Source organism: Nilaparvata lugens, chromosome 14 (assembly GCF_014356525.2).
Source record: "Nilaparvata lugens isolate BPH chromosome 14, ASM1435652v1, whole genome shotgun sequence".
In the NCBI taxonomy this organism is placed as follows: Eukaryota; Metazoa; Arthropoda; class Insecta; order Hemiptera; family Delphacidae; genus Nilaparvata; species Nilaparvata lugens.
The window spans coordinates 2,870,670-2,890,474 of record NC_052517.1 but is presented as its reverse complement, the minus strand read 5'-3'; the positions used below and the strand labels follow the sequence as shown (position 1 = coordinate 2,890,474).

General features: G+C 36.1%; 2 protein-coding genes across 6 annotated transcripts in view; one reads left to right on the top strand and one right to left on the bottom strand.

Annotated features, from left to right (window-relative positions):
* Positions 1-19,805, bottom strand: part of LOC111060835 (tyrosine decarboxylase) — a 66,913-nt gene that overhangs the window by 13,343 nt on the left and 33,765 nt on the right. The window contains exons 2-5 of the mRNA XM_039440499.1: positions 3,369-3,482; positions 2,070-2,121; positions 1,726-1,796; positions 620-856 (exon numbers count right to left, since the gene is read on the bottom strand). Of these exons, the coding sequence (XP_039296433.1) occupies positions 620-856; positions 1,726-1,796; positions 2,070-2,121; positions 3,369-3,407 (399 nt within the window). The 5' untranslated portion in view covers positions 3,408-3,482. The remainder of the gene's footprint in view (positions 1-619; positions 857-1,725; positions 1,797-2,069; positions 2,122-3,368; positions 3,483-19,805) is intronic.
* LOC111051900 (nucleolar GTP-binding protein 2) overlaps positions 1-19,805 on the top strand; it is a 140,445-nt gene that overhangs the window by 113,465 nt on the left and 7,175 nt on the right. Inside the window, exon 1 of one of the 5 annotated variants that reach the window (XM_039440495.1) lies at positions 7,830-7,894. The exons of the other annotated variants lie outside the window; for them this stretch is intronic. The gene's annotated coding sequence lies outside the window, so the exon portion shown is untranslated. Of the gene's footprint in view, positions 1-7,829; positions 7,895-19,805 lie in introns of those variants that run through there. 5 annotated transcript variants of the gene reach the window in all.

The window sequence follows — 19,805 nt, the reverse complement described above, 5'->3', positions numbered from 1 at the left end:
TATAGTGAGGTCTACGTTATCATAGTAGTAGAGAAAAATAGGAAAACAGTGTTGCTGATTTTCTTAAGGGCCTCAAGTACAGAGCTTGATATGCATGGCCTCCATGTACTCCTGGTCCAATGCAGCCATAAAATGTTTTCCCAGATGGGTAATACAAATTATCTGTCTTTGATTCAACTGTCTATATTGATATGGGTCTATGATGAGTCACTTAAGTACCTCAATGACAGGACTTGCTATGCATGGCCTCCACGTTCTCCTGACCTTGAGCCATACAATTCTCACCCTGATGGGTAGAACAAATTGTCGGTGTTTGATTCACCTGTCTATATTGCTATGGGTCTGTGATGATCACCTCAAGGACCTCAATGACAAGGCTTACTATGCATGGCCTCCACGTTCTCCTGACCTTGAGCCGTACAATTCTTACCCTGATAGTTATAGGATATTATTTTTGTGTCTGATTTACCTGTCTATATTGCTATGGGTCTATGATGAGCACCTTAGGGACCTCAATGACAAGGCTTGCCAAGCTTGGCCTCCACGTTCTCCTGACCTTGACTCATACAATTATTCTCACCTTGATCGGTGAAGCAAATTATGATTGTGTTTGATTTACCTGTCTGAGAGTGGTTCCCCTCAATGCACAGCGATCATCCGGTTCCAAGATTCGCAGTTTGACAAAACATATCATGGCTGCTTTTTCGACACAGCTGTGAGCCTCCTTGCTGCAGTAGGCCATCAGCTTGGAGAGGAGTATTCCTTCCTCCACGAACGGGTGCTGCTGTTTGAGGCGCTTGATTGCCTGTGCTCTAGCGGCCAACATGGTAACTAGCACGCACTCGCTGGCTGATGTCTAGAAACAGTATAATCAAATGCTAAAGACAGTACATTTGTGTACATGGTAAATACTTTGCTTTTGAAGGGTTCATGACTGGTTGCCACCAAGCCTAGAAACAGTAGGGTACACCAATATAATAAAAAGTCACACATAACCTTTATTTGGACAATTTATTTCATTAAATTGGGATGAAAAGAAGTTTTGAACTGTAGTCTGTTTCTTTGTCCTTAAGTTGATTGTAAATTATGAATAAATATATAAATAAAAACAGTAAATTTGTATACAGTACACATCTAGTACCTTTACCTCCATTACTTTGAAATGGCCTATAGGCAAGGTATGGTTCGCGGGGTGATATTCATGGCTTTGCAAAAACATTAGGCTTCAGAGACTCTAGATGGAGGAAGCTCCCTACACACAGAGAATTGTCATGAATGAGAGAGTTGCAATGTATCACCAACAATGTAAACAGCATATTGAACGAATGTCAGCTGATAGGCTGTGTTGTGCTAAAATGACATAACTCTAGAAAGCTGCTTGTGTATCTTTTCGGATGCAACAAATTGCTTTTGAGAAGATACAGAAGAGCATCTGTAGCTTATGGATAGATACATTAAAGCTCCTTGTGTATCTTTGTGGACACAACACATTGCTTTTGAGAAGATAAAAAAGAGCATCTGTTGCTTATGGAAAGTTACATTTTAAAAGATGTTCGATGTTTTTGAATGGGTAATATTGTAGTCTAATGACCATGCTCTGATAGACAAAGCTGCAGGACTTGGACTGTAAGTCATATCTCAATTGAGACTGGCTGTTGGGAGCAATATATTTTAGGATTAACCCTTTATATGCCCTATAAAATTCAACAATTTTTTGTGACTCACCTGTATCACGCCACCCCCTTTGCTTCCCTCAGAAAACGCTAGAAATTCGTTGGGTAGTCCTATAGCTTTACCTGCAAAATTCAAAAAAATTTATCAATTTCTAAACTCCATTTATTACTGTAGATACCCAAAACCATCCAAAATTGGAAGAGAAAATCATTAGCCTTGAAATGTTCAAATAAGAGATTGTCATTGTAGTTAACAAAATGCTGTCATTGAGCGTTGAAGGTTGATTGTAGCCTCTTGCAATTCTAGCAAGCAAGGAAAAAATAACATGATCACTGTTGATTCATTTTTCATTGGTATTAATTAAATTTGGAATAGTTCATGAACAACTTACTCACCTAGCCAATCCAGAACAATTGTCTCCAATTCAGTACAAGCCGGACTGGCAGCCTGAAATTTTATAAAAATTTTAAATTTACAAAATTGTTGCAAATGATTAGTCTGATATTTTCAATAAATAATGATACTTTTGAAAGTTAGAAAGAATACAGCATTTTCTTAGTATTTCAGTATTTAAAGTCCATAATGTGATTAAAGAGACCACAAAGACGCGTCTATAAATAATGGAAAAATGTTGAGAAAACTTGACAAGAATTACCTGAATAATCAGCTAAAACTTGGAAATGATAATATTTTACAGGTTAAATATGACATTTTTGGAGTACTATTTTACAAAGTTGTGTAAATACGGTATATCACACTTTTCAAATTATAATCAACTAAAACTAGGAAGAAATATTTTACAGGTTAAATATGACTTTTAAGGAGTGATACTTTACAAAGTTGTGTAAATACGGTATATCACACTTTTCAAATTATAATCAACTAAAACTTGGAATAATAATATACAGGTTAAATTTGACTTTTTTGGAGTACTATTTTACAAAGTTGTGTAAATACGGTATATCACACTTTTCAAATAACTATATTGAGATTTTCTACAATACAATTGACAATTCAATTCCACTATAGAAAATAACTGCAAGGTATGCTATCTTTGAAATAAATTCTGTATTTGAATTTGTAATGTATTTGAAGGTTTCTATATCAGTATAGATTGCTGTGCTCACTGCTCTTTGAATAGAATATATGTTCATCAAGACACTTATAAGATACAATATTTACGTTTACAATGAAATTACGTAGAAAGTACTAGACTATGAAAAAAAATTACGTCAAGATATATTTTTTTCCAACTAGAAATATCTTTTAGTTTGGGAGAACAATGTCCTCTGTCTTCAGTGAGGAAAATATTCGAATAATGAAACACTAGAATATTGTCTGAAAATATCACGAATTTATTAAAAAGTTGTAAACATGAATCATCACACAAATGAAAATAGAAATCTAAGTAATCTTTAAAAATTATTTAGTCACAACATGATTCGGATATATGATGTCATTATCAATAACTTGACTGATAATGGCATGATGTAGCCAAAATATGTTGTGACTAAATAATTTTTAAAAGGTACCTAGATTTTTATTTTCATTTGTATTCAAGACTAGCCCTAAAGAAAAAAGACACCTATTTTTATATCTGAAGTGTGACCAAAAACAGTATCTGAGTTGAATTATCTTGTAGTGTAGTTGATGATTATTGAGAGAAAAATGGTGAATCAATGATGATTACCTACCCATGAGAAACCAATGCAGCCAATGATATCTGACAGCATATCTCCAAGTATTGAAGGGTAAGAATTGCCCGATGGAAAGTAAGCATGGAACCTGGGGTGTTGCCAGTGTGTTACCTGTAATTTAAAATAATCATAAGTAGTATTGACATTTGGTCAAAAATCAAAAATAACAAAAATGAAGATTTGCTATTGCTTTGGTTTAACAAACGTTCAGAAGTACTTGATGTTTTCAAATTGGCTTATTGAAGAAGAAGAAGATATATGAGAAGAAGAAAAAGGAGAAGAAGATATGGAATAGAAGGAGGAGGAGGAGGTGAAGAAGGTTAAGAAGAAGAAGAAAAAGAATGAGATAGAGTAGATTTAGGAGGTGAAGAAGGTTAAGAAGAAGAAGAAGAAAAAGAAGGAGAAGAATGAGATGGAGTAGCTGGAGGAGGTGAAGATGAAGAAAAAGGGAGTGAAGAAGAAGAAAAAGGGAATGAAGAATGAGTTGGAGTTGCAAGAAAAGGTGAAGAAGGGTAAGAAGGAGATCAAGAAAAAGAAGAATAATGAGATTGAGTAGCTGGACGAGGTGAAGAATGGTAGGAAGAGGAAGAAGAAGAAAAAGGAGGAGAAGAGGAGATGAGAATAAATATGAAGAAAATTACAGCGGAGTAAAAGAAAGATAAATTAGAGACAAAGAAATACTAATTGAAGAGAGAGAGAGAGAGAGAGAGAGAGTAGTCAAGAGAGTCTCAGTTACTTGATCCAGTACATGCTGTCATCTGGTGGCCGGATTCAGAACTAGTCACTTGGAATGGGCTCCACCTATCAGGTTCGAGAAGGCGGAGCTAAGAGGCGTGACTCAGTCTAGGCCGTCTGCGATTGGTCGCTCGGTTCAGTGCGTCAACAACTGATGGGGGTGAGAGTGAGAGGACGAGGAAAGAGTGAGAGAGTGTGTGAGAGAGAAGAGTTGCTTTAAAATCTACTGGAGTATCTGTGAAAATTAGAATGTACGCTTGGATTCTCATATAATTCGCTTAGATTCTCTAAGATCCAAGAATTATTAGTTTAGATTCATCTATTCATCTCGATTACTATATAATTATTATGTACTAATTCATAACTATAGTGAGGTCCACGTTATAACGGCAGTTAAGAAAGATAGGAGAAAAACGTCGATCATGTGTCTTGTCAATGCCTTCTATAGACGGTAGCTGATACAGGTTTATTGATGTAATAATATTAACTTTCATTCTCATTCAAAATAATCAATTATATTCTATTACTAGCCGTCAGGCTTGCTTCGATCGCCATATCCGTCTAGCCAGTCTGGACCCCCGACTGGATCGTCCAAAAATGAGATCAGCAGGCTCGCTTCGCTCGCCTGCATTTTTCATTTGAGCATTTTTATCATATGTTAGGACGGTCCAGTCGGGGGTCCAGACTAAACGTCTGGCTAAACGGATATGGCGAAGCGAGCCTGACGGCTAGTAATATCAATATTCCCAGGAATAGCTCTGATTGAAGTAGCAGTGCCCAATCAATTTTTCCGCGATAAATGCATTTCAATCTTCAACTTGGTGCCAACCTAACAAAGTCAGCTCAACTTAATGCCAACTTGACAAAATTATTAATTTAGTTACCAGTTAACAACTGTTTCGAAGAGGTACTCTCTCTAGATTATAGTTCTATATTAACATATGGTATGGACATTTTTCAATTATAATTAAGAAGAATATACATGCTAAAAGACGAACTTCAAACCCTTAAAAACCACCCTTAGAATTAAATTTTTTCCAAATCCGTTCTTAGTGCGCCTCTAAAGGGCCGACTGAACATACCTACCAAATTTGAACGTTTTTGGTCCGGTAGATTTTCAGTTCTGCGAGTGAGTGAGTCAGTCAGTCAGTCAGTCAGTGGAGTGCCATTTCGCTTTTATATATATATATATATATATATATATATATATATATATATATATATATATATATATATAGAAGAAGAAGCAGATATATTTTTCAATAATTTCATAATTAAGATGAAATATTTTGTTAATTGATTATTAATTCTACATTGTTAAAAGACGATCAGGCAACAGAGCAAAGTGGGAAAGAGATAGCGCTATCAGCATTGTTGAATGATAGACAAGGATATAGTGAGGTCCACGTTATGACAGTATTTGATCAACTTTGGTTTTGCTATCCTTGTCTATCATTCGACAAAGCCAGTGTCACTATCCTTTTCTAGGTTCACAACGATGCCAATTATGTTTTTGACAGTGTAGAAATATAATTAATTAATTCAGAGAATCGGCATCGCTATTCTTCTATCTTTATCCACTGTCATTATAACGTGGACCTCACTATAGCAATTAGTGTTTGACAATATGATACAGTACCAACACAATATGATACAGTATCATCTCAACATGATACATAACATCATAATTTGATACAAAACAGGATAGAGCCACCTGCTTTGTAGCAATACCATTGCTAATCAAACACTGCCATTATAACGTGGACCTCACTATAGTAATTAGTGTTTGACAATATGATACAATACCAACACAATATGATACAGTATCACCTCAACATGATACATAACATCATAATTTGATACAAAACAGGATAGAGCCACCTGCTTTGTAGCAATACCATTGCTAATCAAACACTGCCATTATAACGTGGACCTCACTATAGCAATTAGTGTTTGACAATATGATACAGTACCAACACAATATGATACAGTATCATCTCAACATGATACATAACATCATAATTTGATACAAAACAGGATAGAGCCACTGCTTTGTAGCAATACCATTGCTAATCAAACACTGCCATTATAACGTGGACCTCACTATAGCAATTAGTGTTTGACAATATGATACAGTACCAACACAATATGATACAGTATCATCTCAACATGATACATAACATCATAATTTGATACAAAACAGGATAGAGCCACCTGCTTTGTAGCAATACCATTGCTAATCAAACACTGCCATTATAACGTGGACCTCACTATAGCAATTAGTGTTTGACAATATGATACAGTACCAACACAATATGATACAGTATCATCTCAACATGATACATAACATCATAATTTGATACAAAACAGGATAGAGCCACCTGCTTTGTAGCAATACCATTGCTAATCAAACACTGCCATTATAACGTGGACCTCACTATAGCAATTAGTGTTTGACAATATGATACAGTACCAACACAATATGATACAGTATCATCTCAACATGATACATAACATCATAATTTGATACAAAACAGGATAGAGCCACCTGCTTTGTAGCAATACCATTGCTAATCAAACACTGCCATTATAACGTGGACCTCACTATAGCAATTAGTGTTTGACAATATGATACAGTACCAACACAATATGATACAGTATCATCTCAACATGATACATAACATCATAATTTGATACAAAACAGGATAGAGCCACCTGCTTTGTAGCAATACCATTGCTAATCAAACACTGCCATTATAACGTGGACCTCACTATAGTAATTAGTGTTTGACAATATGATACAATACCAACACAATATGATACAGTATCACCTCAACATGATACATAACATCATAATTTGATACAAAACAGGATAGAGCCACCTGCTTTGTAGCAATACCATTGCTAATCAAACACTGCCATTATAACGTGGACCTCACTATAGCAATTAGTGTTTGACAATATGATACAGTACCAACACAATATGATACAGTATCATCTCAACATGATACATAACATCATAATTTGATACAAAACAGGATAGAGCCACCTGCTTTGTAGCAATACCATTGCTAATCAAACACTGCCATTATAACGTGGACCTCATTGTAGCTGGTAGCCCGTGCTTCTGGTACAGTATTAATATTTCTTCTTTGATAACACCAACTCTTTCCATTTGAAAAATGCTGACAGCCCTCTTTCACAAAAGGAGGTGATAATAATAATTATTTATCGAGATCTCATTTCATGGTATATTCGAAATTCTTCACTGCTGGACTCTGATGCTTCACTTATTGGAATTCCCCGATATTGGATTTCTTCCTCCTCCTCCTACTCCTCCTCCTCCTCCTCCTACTCCTCCTCCTCCTCATCATCATCCTCCACCCTCTACTCCTCCTCCTCATCCTCATCATCCTCCTCCTACCTTTCCTCCTCATAAACTTCCTTCTCTCTTCCTCTAAACTTCCTCTAGTCCTTCTCTTTCAAGACACCTCTAAACTTTTTTCCGATCATTGTTCGCGCACCTTCTTCCAGTACCTATCTCTTTCTCTCCCTCACTCTCTCGCCCACCCTCACTCACTCTCTCTCAACCTAACAAAGCCTCTTGGTTCTCTCTCTCTCTCTCCTCTCTCTCTCTCTCTCTCTCTCTCTCTCTCTCCACCCTCAACTGAGCCACTCCCATTTTAAAATGTTTTGCCTTTTCTTACTATTTACTTAGACATCAGTAGGGCCAGATATCTCTTGCTGTATTAGGATACTACCAACATCTTCTTCTCTGTCATCTAGGAGTGAGTGCTTTACAATATTTTTCATCTTCTTCTTCTTCTTCTTCTCCTTCTTCTTCGTTTTCTCCTCCCACTTCTTCATCTTCCTCTCCTTCTCTTACTTCTTTGATTCAGCTACTTCTCGTTCTCCTCTTCTTCTTCTTCAATTTAGCTTCTACTTGTTGTTGGTGTTCTTCTTTTTTCTTCTTCGTCTTCTTCTGCTACTACTACGTGTTCTTCTTCTTCTTCTTCTCCTTCTTCTTCGTTTTCTCCTCCCACTTCTTCATTATCCTTTCCTTCTCTTACTTCTTTGATTCAGCTACTTCTCGTTCTCCTCTTCTTCTTCAATTTAGCTTCTACTTGTTGTTGGTGTTCTTCTTTCTTCTTCATCCTATGCTACTACTACGTGTTCTTCTTCTTTTTCTTCTTCTGCTTCTTCTTCTTCTTCTTCTTCTTCTTCTTCTTCTACCTCTTCTTCTAGTTCTACTTCTAATTCTTCTTCCACTTCACCTCTACAACCTATTCTTCTTTATCTTCTCTTCTTCTTATTCTCTCCTTCTTCTTCTTCTTCTTCTTCTTCTTCTTCTCTTCTTCTTCTTCTTCTTCTTCTTCTTCTTCTTCTTCTTCTTCTTTCTCATCTGTGTCAAGTCTTTCTCAGCTGTTCTATATATTGTTCAGCTCTCTGTGAAGTGTATTGTATTGTTCAAAGCATATTCAGTTGAGCATTTAATGCCACTTTACAGTCGATTTGAATATTAATCAGTTTCAGAATTATTATTGTAGGCTACTTCATCAATTTTAGAACAAAGGCGTGAATGTATGGCATTATTTAATATTCTCATATAGAGGATTATTACTTGTTGAAAACGACAAGGATTATTTTCATCATCATCATCATCATCATCATCATCATCATCATTTTCTTCTCTCTTCTTCTCCTTCTTCTTCTTCTTCTTCTGCTTCTTCTACTACTTCTTCTTTTTCTTCTTCCTGTTTCTTCTTCTTCTTCTTCTTCTTCTTCTTCTTCTTCTTCTTCTTCTTCTTCTTCTTCTTCTTCTCTTCTTCTTCTTCTTCTTCTTCTTCTTCTTCTTCTCTTCTTCTTCTTCTTCTTCTTCTTCTGCTTCTGCTTCTTCTACTACTTCTTATTTTTCTTCTTCCTGTTTCTTCTTCTTCTTCTACTACTTCTTTTTCTTTTTCTTCTTCCTCTTCCTTATTTTTCTTCTTCTACTTCACCATCATCCTCATTATCTTCTTCTTCATACTAGTAGTTCTGTGAACAGTAGACCTCGCGCTCAAGTTGCGCTGAGTTACAATGACCTGTTGTTATGTTTGCTCAAAAATTAATAAATAATTTATCAATTTAAAATGTCTAGAAAAAATCCTAAATAACCATAGAGCTTTCTGTCATATCGTACCGTGACGTGTCGTCCCGGAATGTGAGTGTGAGCGCTGTTATCAGGTCTGGCTGCAATTGTCTACAACGTTGATGGAAAGATACAATTTTCAAGATGTTCGATGTTTTTGAACGGGTAGTATTATAGTCCACTAGACAGCTGATTTATGATGAATAATTCTATAGTCTGATGTTTACGGTAATATTGGCGTATGAAGGCGGCTCCTTTTTCCTTTTATATTATCCTTGAAATGCAAATTTTCCAAAAACCTTGTATATACGTCGACGCGCAATTAAAAAAGGAACATACCTGTCAAATTTCATGAAAATCTATTACCGCGTTTCGCCGTAAATGCGCAACATATAAACATTTAAGCATTCAAACATTTAAACATTAAGAGAAATGCCAAACCGTCGACTTGAATCTTAGAACTCACTTCGCACGGTCAAATATTTTTCTCCATTCTCATCTTCTTTTTCTTCTTCTCCTGCCTCTTTCTTCTTCTTCTTTTTTTCTACTTTATCACTATCTTCTTCTTCTACTACTTCTTCTTTTTCTTCTTCTACTTCACCATCAACCTCATTATATTCTTCTTCATCATCTTTTCCTCCATTCTCTTCTTCTTCTTCTTCTTCTACTTCTTCTTTTTCTTCTTCCTCTTCCTTATTCTTCTTCTTCTACTTCACCATCATCCTCATCATCTTCTTCTTCAACATCTTTTTCTCCATTCTCTTCTTCTTTTTCTTCTTCTCCTGCCTCTTTCTTCTTCTTCTTTTCTTCTTCTTCTTCTCTTCTTCTTCTTCTTCTTCTTCTTCTTCTTTTTCTTCTTCTACTTCACCATCATCCTCATTATCTTCTTCTTCATCATCTTTTTCTCCATTCTCTTCTTCTTTTTCTTCTTCTCCTGCCTCTTTCTTCTTCTTCTTCTTCTTTAACCACTTCATCATCATCTTCATCTTCATCATCTCTTTCTCCATCATCATATTGTGCAATATTGACTTGATTAGACGCCATGTTGGATATATATTTATGATAGAGGGGAGTTATGTAGACTCTGAGAATATAGTAATAGTCACAGTTTTAAACGGTGGGGCATAGAAGTTGCCATGCTGTTGAATGAAGTCTTTACTTGATATGTTGGTCATGGATTTTATGTTGGGTTATAAAACACCGATAGTGAGGTGTTATATATCTATATTTGACCCATATGTTTAACATATACATGATATATATATATATAGATGTGCAGGCACTCATAATATCCTCCAAGCTGACTATATAGTTGGATTATTTGGAACTGGCAGTGTTCCTAATGTATTAACATTAAGGTTTCCCATTTAACCAATGGTGACAGCTGAAAGTGATTCTAGATATAGTCAGTTCATTTCAAAATGGCAGTGTTGTTTATGAATAACGTGAATGCTTTGTATTCAACAAATGATGACAATACAGAGTTGATCTTGCTTGATTATTATGCTGAATAAATGATGGAGTGTGTTTTACGAGGCCGTTTGTTGAGAAAATTGGAAAATGGTGCTGGGAAAATTTTGTGGGGAAAATGGGGCTGGGAAATTGTGTGAAGGACTTTGGGGTGGTTTTCCTTGAGTTGGATTTTCGAGGCTGAATTTCGTGGTTGATTTGGATTCGACTTTTTGAATTTTAATCAATTTATCGTCTGGTTCTTCAGATTTTAGTTTTATTTTCTCTTGGAGCTGTGATGCATTAGGGTTTATCTGAAGTAGGCCTAATAATGATTATTGTAATTTTATTGAGAGTGTAAGAAGGGCACAGTATGAGAGACTACCAGCGTCACATAGCTTCACCAAAAACAACTACTAGGACCATCGGCTTCAGTTAACACTCACATTTGCAACATAGACACCCTATACACTGTCTATTATTAGTGTGTTGTTGGGAGTGTTAGAGTGTAAGAAGGGCACAGTATGAGAGACTACCAGCGTCACATAGCTTCACCAAAAACAACTACTAGGACTATCGGCTTCAGTTAACACTCACATTTGCAACATAGACACCCTATACACTGTCTATTATTAGTGTGTTGTTGGGAGTGTAAGAGTGTAAGAAGGGCACAGTATGAGAGACTACCAGCGTCACATAGCTTCACCAAAAACAACTACTAGGACTATCGGCTTCAGTTAACACTCACATTTGCAATATAGACACCCTATACACTGTCTATTATTAGTGTGTTGTTGGGAGTGTAAGAGTGTAAGAAGGGCACAGTATGAGAGACTACCAGCGTCACATAGCTTCACCAAAAACAACTACTAGGACTATCGGCTTCAGTTAACACTCACATTTGCAACATAGACACCCTATACACTGTCTATTATTAGTGTTTTGTTGGGAGTGTAAGAGTGTAAGAAGGGCACAGTATGAGAGACTACCAGCGTCACATAGCTTCACCAAAAACAACTACTAGGACTATCGGCTTCAGTTAACACTCACATTTGCAACATAGACACCCTATACACTGTCTATTATTAGTGTGTTGTTGGGAGTGTAAGAGTGTAAGAAGGGCACAGTATGAGAGACTACCAGCGTCACATAGCTTCACCAAAAACAACTGCTAGGACTATCGGCTTCAGTTAACACTCACATTTGCAACATAACGGTCCTTTACCATGGCATATATCACCACAATATGATACAATATCACCACAATATGATATATTATCATCTCAACTTGATACTAAACTACAAACTTTGAATGAATTCTACTAGCCATGAGATAATATCTTCTCATGCTATCTTCTATATGTTATCACCAATGAATGGCACAGTATCACGACAATATGATACAGTATCACCAGATATGATACAGTATCAACACAATATGATACAGTATCATAACAACCTGATACACAACATCATAATTTGATACAAAATGATACTTATACTATAGAGATGAGGAATATAAAATAAATTGCACACCATGAAAATTTTACACATATATTACATAAATAATGCAAAGATCAGTCGAGGCAAAAAATATATATAGAGCGATAAAAAATATAATATAAAAATAGAACAATATTTGAAATCAATAAAAATATCACAGGCTAACTTTATATTCTAGATTTATGGCACGAATCATTACCATGTGCCTTTATCTTGAAATCATATGCATTCTTTGGCATGTAGCTGTGACATGTACTTGCTAATACTTGTCTGCTTGGATAATTCAATCATAAATATGTGCTCTAAGATCAGCTTGATAAATTAGCCACTAATAATCCAAATATATCTATATATTAAAATCTCTAGTATTTAGTAGATTTATTTGTATCGAATATATATTTTTATCTCAGGGTGCAAGATTCGGCACCTGACGGAATAGGTAGAGCCATTCATCTAGTGAATTAGAACTATGATAAATTATCGCAAATTGTATTGCAAAAATTAAATATTGTATGCATACGTTTGATAGCCTAGATTTCGTACTTCTTTGATTAAATAGAAATTTCTAAAATATTGATCTATATATTTTTCTTTCAATTAAATACCTTTAATACTAATTTTTACTTGCGCAAGTATTACTCTTATTAATTTCTTAATTTATAATAACCCTTTCGGCGAGCTAGCTTTGATCATCAGATTATTTCGAAGCACTAGGGCGCCCATCACTAAATTCAAATTTAAATCACTCACGTGTCGAAAATCTTCTTGTAAGCCGCCGATGTCGATCCAACTCCATGTGGTCCGGGAATATGGTAGCCGGAATCGTCTCCTCCAAGGGGTTATAAATTTAATTAAAATGAAAAATGACTTCTGCTTCACAATAGCATCACGAAGTCTTTTAAGAAATTTAATAATTTACTTTAACTTTAACTTTTACAAAATTATTAATAAGGTACTTCGCTCTAAAATATTTGGGGTCCTCTTATGGTGGCATCTGGCTGGCGAGTGCTGGTTCTTCCTTCTCAAGTTTTACAGATTCTCTTTCCGACTTTCAAATTAGCATAAAATTTAAATATCCCAATCCTCCGCCATTAAATTCAAATAGATCTTACAAAGAATGCCAAAATATTGCTTAGATTATATGATTAATAATTTCTTTGCATTCGAGCCATATTGATAACATAGATTACACAAATTTTTACACAAAATCTACTACAATTATATAAATATATATAAATATTTTTGAATTGGCCTACAGTTGCCGCCTATTAACTGCCGTTTTACTATTGGTGCATGCAAATTTTATTAGGTATTCATGCGCCTGGTAACTCTTATTTCCTGAATACATTAAATTATTTTTATTTGGTTTTTTATTTATGCTCTTTGCATGCTAGTTAATATTATATATATTAATATTAATTCCATGCTAACTAATAATTAGCCACGTGGACGGGTGTTTTTTCACATTGCACACCATCGAATGCAATAAAGCTCTGCCAAGGGGTTTTGGTCAGATTCTACGTTCTTCGGTTTGATCGATCTCTAGGTCACCGATCTGTGAATACATCTACCTAACCTCAATCTTCAAATATTTTATAAATAATATATTTATGAGTAGTAAACTTCCTTCAAATCCTTTTTAAGTTCTTGTACCATTTAGCCAGAACAAGCTGATGCTATCTTATCTTGATTATTATCTGCTTGGCGATATTAGCCAATTACTTTATTTTTAGACCTATTACTATTTCTGTTAGGGCTTTTCATCTACCCAGATTTAAGATGTTACACACGCCCCTGGGTTTGAATTCAAAATATTGAGAATCACAATGTTTTTAATGAAAACCCACCCTTCAAATACACTGATATACACTATACTTTATTTATAAATTATACTCTCCTACTTCTATCACATTTCGCAGTCATATTTGCTGCATCTCCTTTATACCTTATCAAAAACAATAACAAATTCTCCTCCTCAACACACATAAAAATATCATAAATATAAACTTCTAAACGTACTCCTCCTGACACCATTTACAACACAGTAATTTTTGAATTCGCCGCTTGCAGGGCTGCCAACTTAACTACACACATTTCATAATTCTCATAAATGATTCCTTTTAGACAATAATTTCGATTCATAAACTTCTGGGCTTATATCTTATAGTATTTCTTAGGTCTTAATATAAATAATTTTCTATACATCAGGTACAATACTTTCTTTTGCTAATGGCTCTTTGGTTTTGGTAACTGGTATTCACTTTAAATCTTTTCAGGTAACAAACGTGGCATAATTAAAAGTAATAAATATAAAAACATATAAATAATATATCGACATTAATAAATATAATAAATAACAATAATAAATAACTCTTTGGGTACAGTACTTCTTTTTATAAACATATGTTCAACAGATATTACATTCATTTGATTTGGGTGGCTTTGGTCAGCTGTTCGCTGTTCTACAATTCATAGTGTTACATGTTACAGCAGAATTTGCTATCGACTTTCATAACTAACCTAACTGCTCAATTTTTTCTCTTAAAAAGGTAATTAACAAATTTTAATTTTATTATCCCCGCTTGTGTCCTTTTTTATCTGATGTATATAATTTAATTACATATTAAAAATTGTTCTTTTCCTTATTGCAGGCTTCTGACGGCTGGAAGGAATTAAAACATTGGATTGTTGCCACGAGGTCCTATACCAATTTTAAATTTATTAAGGAAGGTTAGTAATTGGCTTGATAGTGTGTTTTCCTTTGACTTCTTATCATATTTATTTCAAATTCTGTGATATGGCTTAATATTGGCTACATTTTCCCACCAAACAATGTGCGTGTTCTCACTCTCTTGTAACTGAACTGTGTTATGCTGCGATATGGCTACTATAGTGAATGGCCCTGAATAAATTAAAAAGAATTTGCGAGTTACTTTTTCTAAAGCATTTGATAACCTGTGGCTCTTTACTAAAACTTCATCTCCAATGTTATATGAAAATATTTTATAGGCTCGGTCGTGGAATCTCTTTCTGCTATCTGCCTTCTGCTCTAGCTTTAACCTTACCAGATGATGGATATTGGGGTTTGTTAACTTACTCACTTCTGATCTTGGAAAATCAATTAATTTTTCGATAAATGTATTATTCCTTTTACCGAATATGATCTCATAAGGCGTACGACCGGTGCTTTCATTTAGGCTATTATTATAGCATTCTTCTAAAAATGGTATATACCTAACCCATTGTTGGTGTTTTTCATTACAGTACGTCCGCATAAAACGAGAGATTTCTGCCATACGTCGCTCCACTGGGTTAGCGCTGGGGCTGTAAAGAGATGTCCTCGACCATTTAATATTAGCCAGGTGAAGTATTTCTTTCCACTGCTTGCTACAAAAATAGGTTGCGTTGTCTGATAGTACTCGTTTGGGCTTTCCTACTTCACTTGTCCATCTTTCCGTTATGCATCGGGCCAAAACTTCTCCGGTCAATTTGCCTATGGGAAATAGCATGGTATATTTTGAAAAAACACATGTAAGGACGAATATGTATTTTTTTCCGTATTGCGCCATGGGCAATGGACCATATATATCCGCTGATATCAATTCCAATGGTGCGCTGGGGAGAATGGGATTCATTTCACCTCTGATATGGTATCGCGGGTATTTGGCTTTCTGGCATATATCGCAAGCTTTCACTATTTTGGCCACTTTTTTATGCATGCTTTTAAAATAACAGCTTTCTTTTAGTAGGTGGAGGGTCTTCGTAGTTCCAAAATGTCCAATGCGTTCGTGAGCTTCTTTTATCAAATCTGTTTCCATATTAGCGGGGATAATTAGGCGCCAGTCGTAAGTATTTTTAGCCGGTCGGTGGAACATAAATCCTTTGTAGCGGGTATACTGTCGCAGGTAGTCGGGCGGTTCGGCAGCTCCTTCTTCCATCAGTTCACGGATCCGGGACAGTCTTGGGTCTTCATATTGGGCGATACGGATTCTTTCAGGTGTTAACATGGCGGTATGAATTCGTGGTTGGATATTGGGAGGATACGGTATGCTTTCTCCACTTTTTACGGCAAAACATCTTAGATTGGTATCTTGACAATATGTAGCGTCTATTTCTCTGGATAGAAAGTCGGCGGTCTGATTTCTCTTTCCTGGCAGATGGGTCAATTCGATGTCGTATTCTTGAAGCGCAAGAAACCATCTAGATAAGCGGTTGTGATTCAATTTGGCTGTCTTGAAAAATGTTAAGGCTTTGTGGTCGGTATTGATAAATATCTTATTGCCGAGTAACAATGTCCGGTACTTAATACATACTTCCACAATACTCAACAACTCTTTTTCGGTCACAGAATAACGACGCTGGGCTGGATTAAGTGTCTTACTAAAAAATGCTAACACTCCTTTCTCTCCTTGCTCATCTTCTTGGAAAATCTCTGCGCCTATCGCATAATCTGATGCATCGACATTCAAGAAAAAAGGTTTCTTTAGGTTAGGGTGTTTCAACACGACGGAATTTAGGAAGGCTTCTTTTAGTTGTTGGAATATAATCTCTTCTTTGTTAGTCCAAACCCAAGGCTTGGTACTAGACAGTATATGACTGAGTTGAGCAGTGTAGTGTGACATTTGTTTATTAAAACGGCGGTAGAATTGTAAAAATCCAATAAACTTTTGCAATTGTTTACGGTTGGTTGGTGATGGAAATTGTCTGATGGCTAATAATTTGTCCGGGTCCTGTGATATGCCAGTGGGTGTAATTATGTGTCCTAGATATTTCACCTCTCTCGCAAAAAATTCACACTTAGATAATTTGAGTTTCAATCCGCAATTTATCAATCTATCAAATACTATATCTAAATGTTTGCAATGTTCACGTATATTCTGTGAGGCTATTAATCCATCGTCCACGTATAATGTACAGTAGTCACTGATATCGTCTCCTAGCGCCTGTCTCAAACATCGTATGAATATAGCCATAGCATTTCTTAATCCAAACGCTAAACGAGTGAACCTATAATTGCGTCCATTAAACAGGAAAGATAAATAATCGCGCGATTCCGGTGCTACTTGGACTTGCCAATATCCTGCGCTCAGATCTACCGTTGAATATATGGTCTTGCCATGGAAGGTTTGCATAACTTGTTCAATTTGGTCTGGTCCTTCTCGGTCATCATCCAATATGCGGTTCAAGGCGCGAGCGTCCAGACAGAGTCTCACGGTTCCATCCTTTTTGGCTACACACACAATCGGCAAACTATAGGGTGCTGTGGATTCTTCTATAATTCCTAGTTGTTCCATGCGAGATATTTCTGCTATGGCGGCGGATCGATAGGTGAAGGGTATGGGGTATGATTTGCGGTAATACGTGTCGTGTGGTTTAACGTTGAGTGAACATTTGAAGTGAGTAGCTAGGCCAGGTTGTTCGGAAAAAACGTCTGCATTTTTGCGGAATACTTGAATTATTTCCTGTCTAGTGTCAGGGTGCCAATCGGTACGTTGATGAATTCTGTTTATCAGTATCTCTAACAATTCTTCGGTACTAGAGTCGGCTCTTGACGGTGCTCGGTCCTTCGTTGTTAGGCTTAATACCTCCATACACTCCATAGCATTTTCCATTCCGTGGATACCCCACTCCCTCGGCACGCCTTCCATGTAGTGAGCGAAATGTACCTCAGCGATTCCTTCAGTACGTTTCTTCAGATCAAGGGGTACTATGACTTCGTATGCTTCGGTTTCGGTAAATGCATGAAATTTCGAGGTTTGGAAATTTAAACAGGCCTGGAAGTGTTGTAGAAAATCTGTACCTATTATTATGTGCGGACCGGAAACAGGTAATACAAGAAATGTATATGCGAATCGTTGTTGTTGAAGATTTATTTCCAGTAAACATTGAGTAGTTATATGTATTCGCCGTCCTGGACTGATACCTGATACATATACGTTGGTTAACGGTAGAGTAGCTAATTTTGTTTTTTCTTTCAGACGTTGGAATAAGTCTGTTTGTATGAGGCTACATTGTGAACCACTATCTACTAATGCTTGAACCTTCATTCCATATATTTCTATATCGATATACGCTTGCATTTGTATATCCGGTAGCCTGCTTTCTTTTTCCGTTTCTTCTAACAAAGTCTCCGGTAGATCATTTCTGAATGTGGTGTATGATGTTGAGATGTCTTGTTTTTCTTGGTTTGTTTCACTTGAGTTTGTGCTTGCTGTATCGGGGGTATCATATAGTCATGGTTTATTAGCTGTAGTTTTCTGTATGTCTGGTGGCGGGTCGTTGGGTGTTGGGTTCCGGGTTTTTTGTTGATTCAAACCTATTGCATGTGCTAGTGTATAGTTTGTACTTACTTGTTGAGGTGGTGGTTTATAATTTCTGTTGTAACTGTTTTGTGTATTATTATTATGTGAGTTTAATCGATCACGGCCATCATAGTGATTCCTACGATTGCTCTGCTGGGCATAGTGGTTGGTTGTACGATTTTGAAATTTTTCATTATTCCAATTACCATTTTGCCTGTGCTCATAGCGGCGTTCAAATTGGGGAGCAGATCGGTAGCGATCATATGATACCGGTTCATATTTTGGCTGTTATGCGGATTAAATTTTGAATTATGCTGATTTGATGCGTATCTCTGGTCTGAGCGGTGGGTTGATATTGCCATTGCAGACTGTATGCCATATAAATGATTAATCAGCTGCTTGCAATCAGTAATGGGTTGTGTGGCGAGTGCCATTCTAACTTGATACGGTAGCTTCTTTAAAATAATGCTTGCTAACGCCGATTCATTAATGGGCTCGCTCAGTTGAGAATTTTTAAACTGTATGGCAGTGACGAAAGTGGTACATGCACCGTCTAAGTTAGGGTTGAAATCGCATGATATGATGTCCGCTAGCACGTCCAACTGTTTACTTCTGCTCCAATACTGTTCCAGGAAGACAGCGACAAACTCATCCAATGATGTAAACTCATGGGCTCTACTCCGAAAAAACATCAGGGGTTCGCCAATCAATAAATTAGTCAAACGGAGACGCCAAAAATTCCAAGAGGTAGGTGCAAGAGTTTGTACTAATTTTATCTGATCAATGAATGGTTGAGGTTGCAAATGGCGATCAGTGTTATCAAATTTTCCTAGTCCTTGTAATATACTATGTACGTTGAGGTTGTCTGTTTGAATTCCTTGAGGTTGTTGTTGAATATGATTTTCCAATGCTATTATTTTTTCCTGTGTGATCTGCCATTGACTATTATGTGTAATTTTATTTGCGTTTATTTCTTGATTTAGTTGAGTCAGAGTGGATTTCTGAATTAGTAGAGTTCCATTTAAAGCTTTACAGGTTTCAGTGTTTTGATTGATGCTACCTTGCAGTTGGTTCATTTTTGTGGACATATTAATCTGTTTGTTTTGTATTTCTTTAATATTGTTAATATTTTTGTCAACTGTAGTTGTTAAGTTTTGATTGGCAACGGTAATTTGTTTGTGGATTTCTTGGTGGCAATCGGCCTTAATGTTATTTGTTATATCCTGAATAGGTGTAGTGATTTGTGTATTTAAGTTGTCTATCCTTTCATTGAGTTCACATGTAACCGTATCTAACCTTTCCGATAATCCTGCCGTA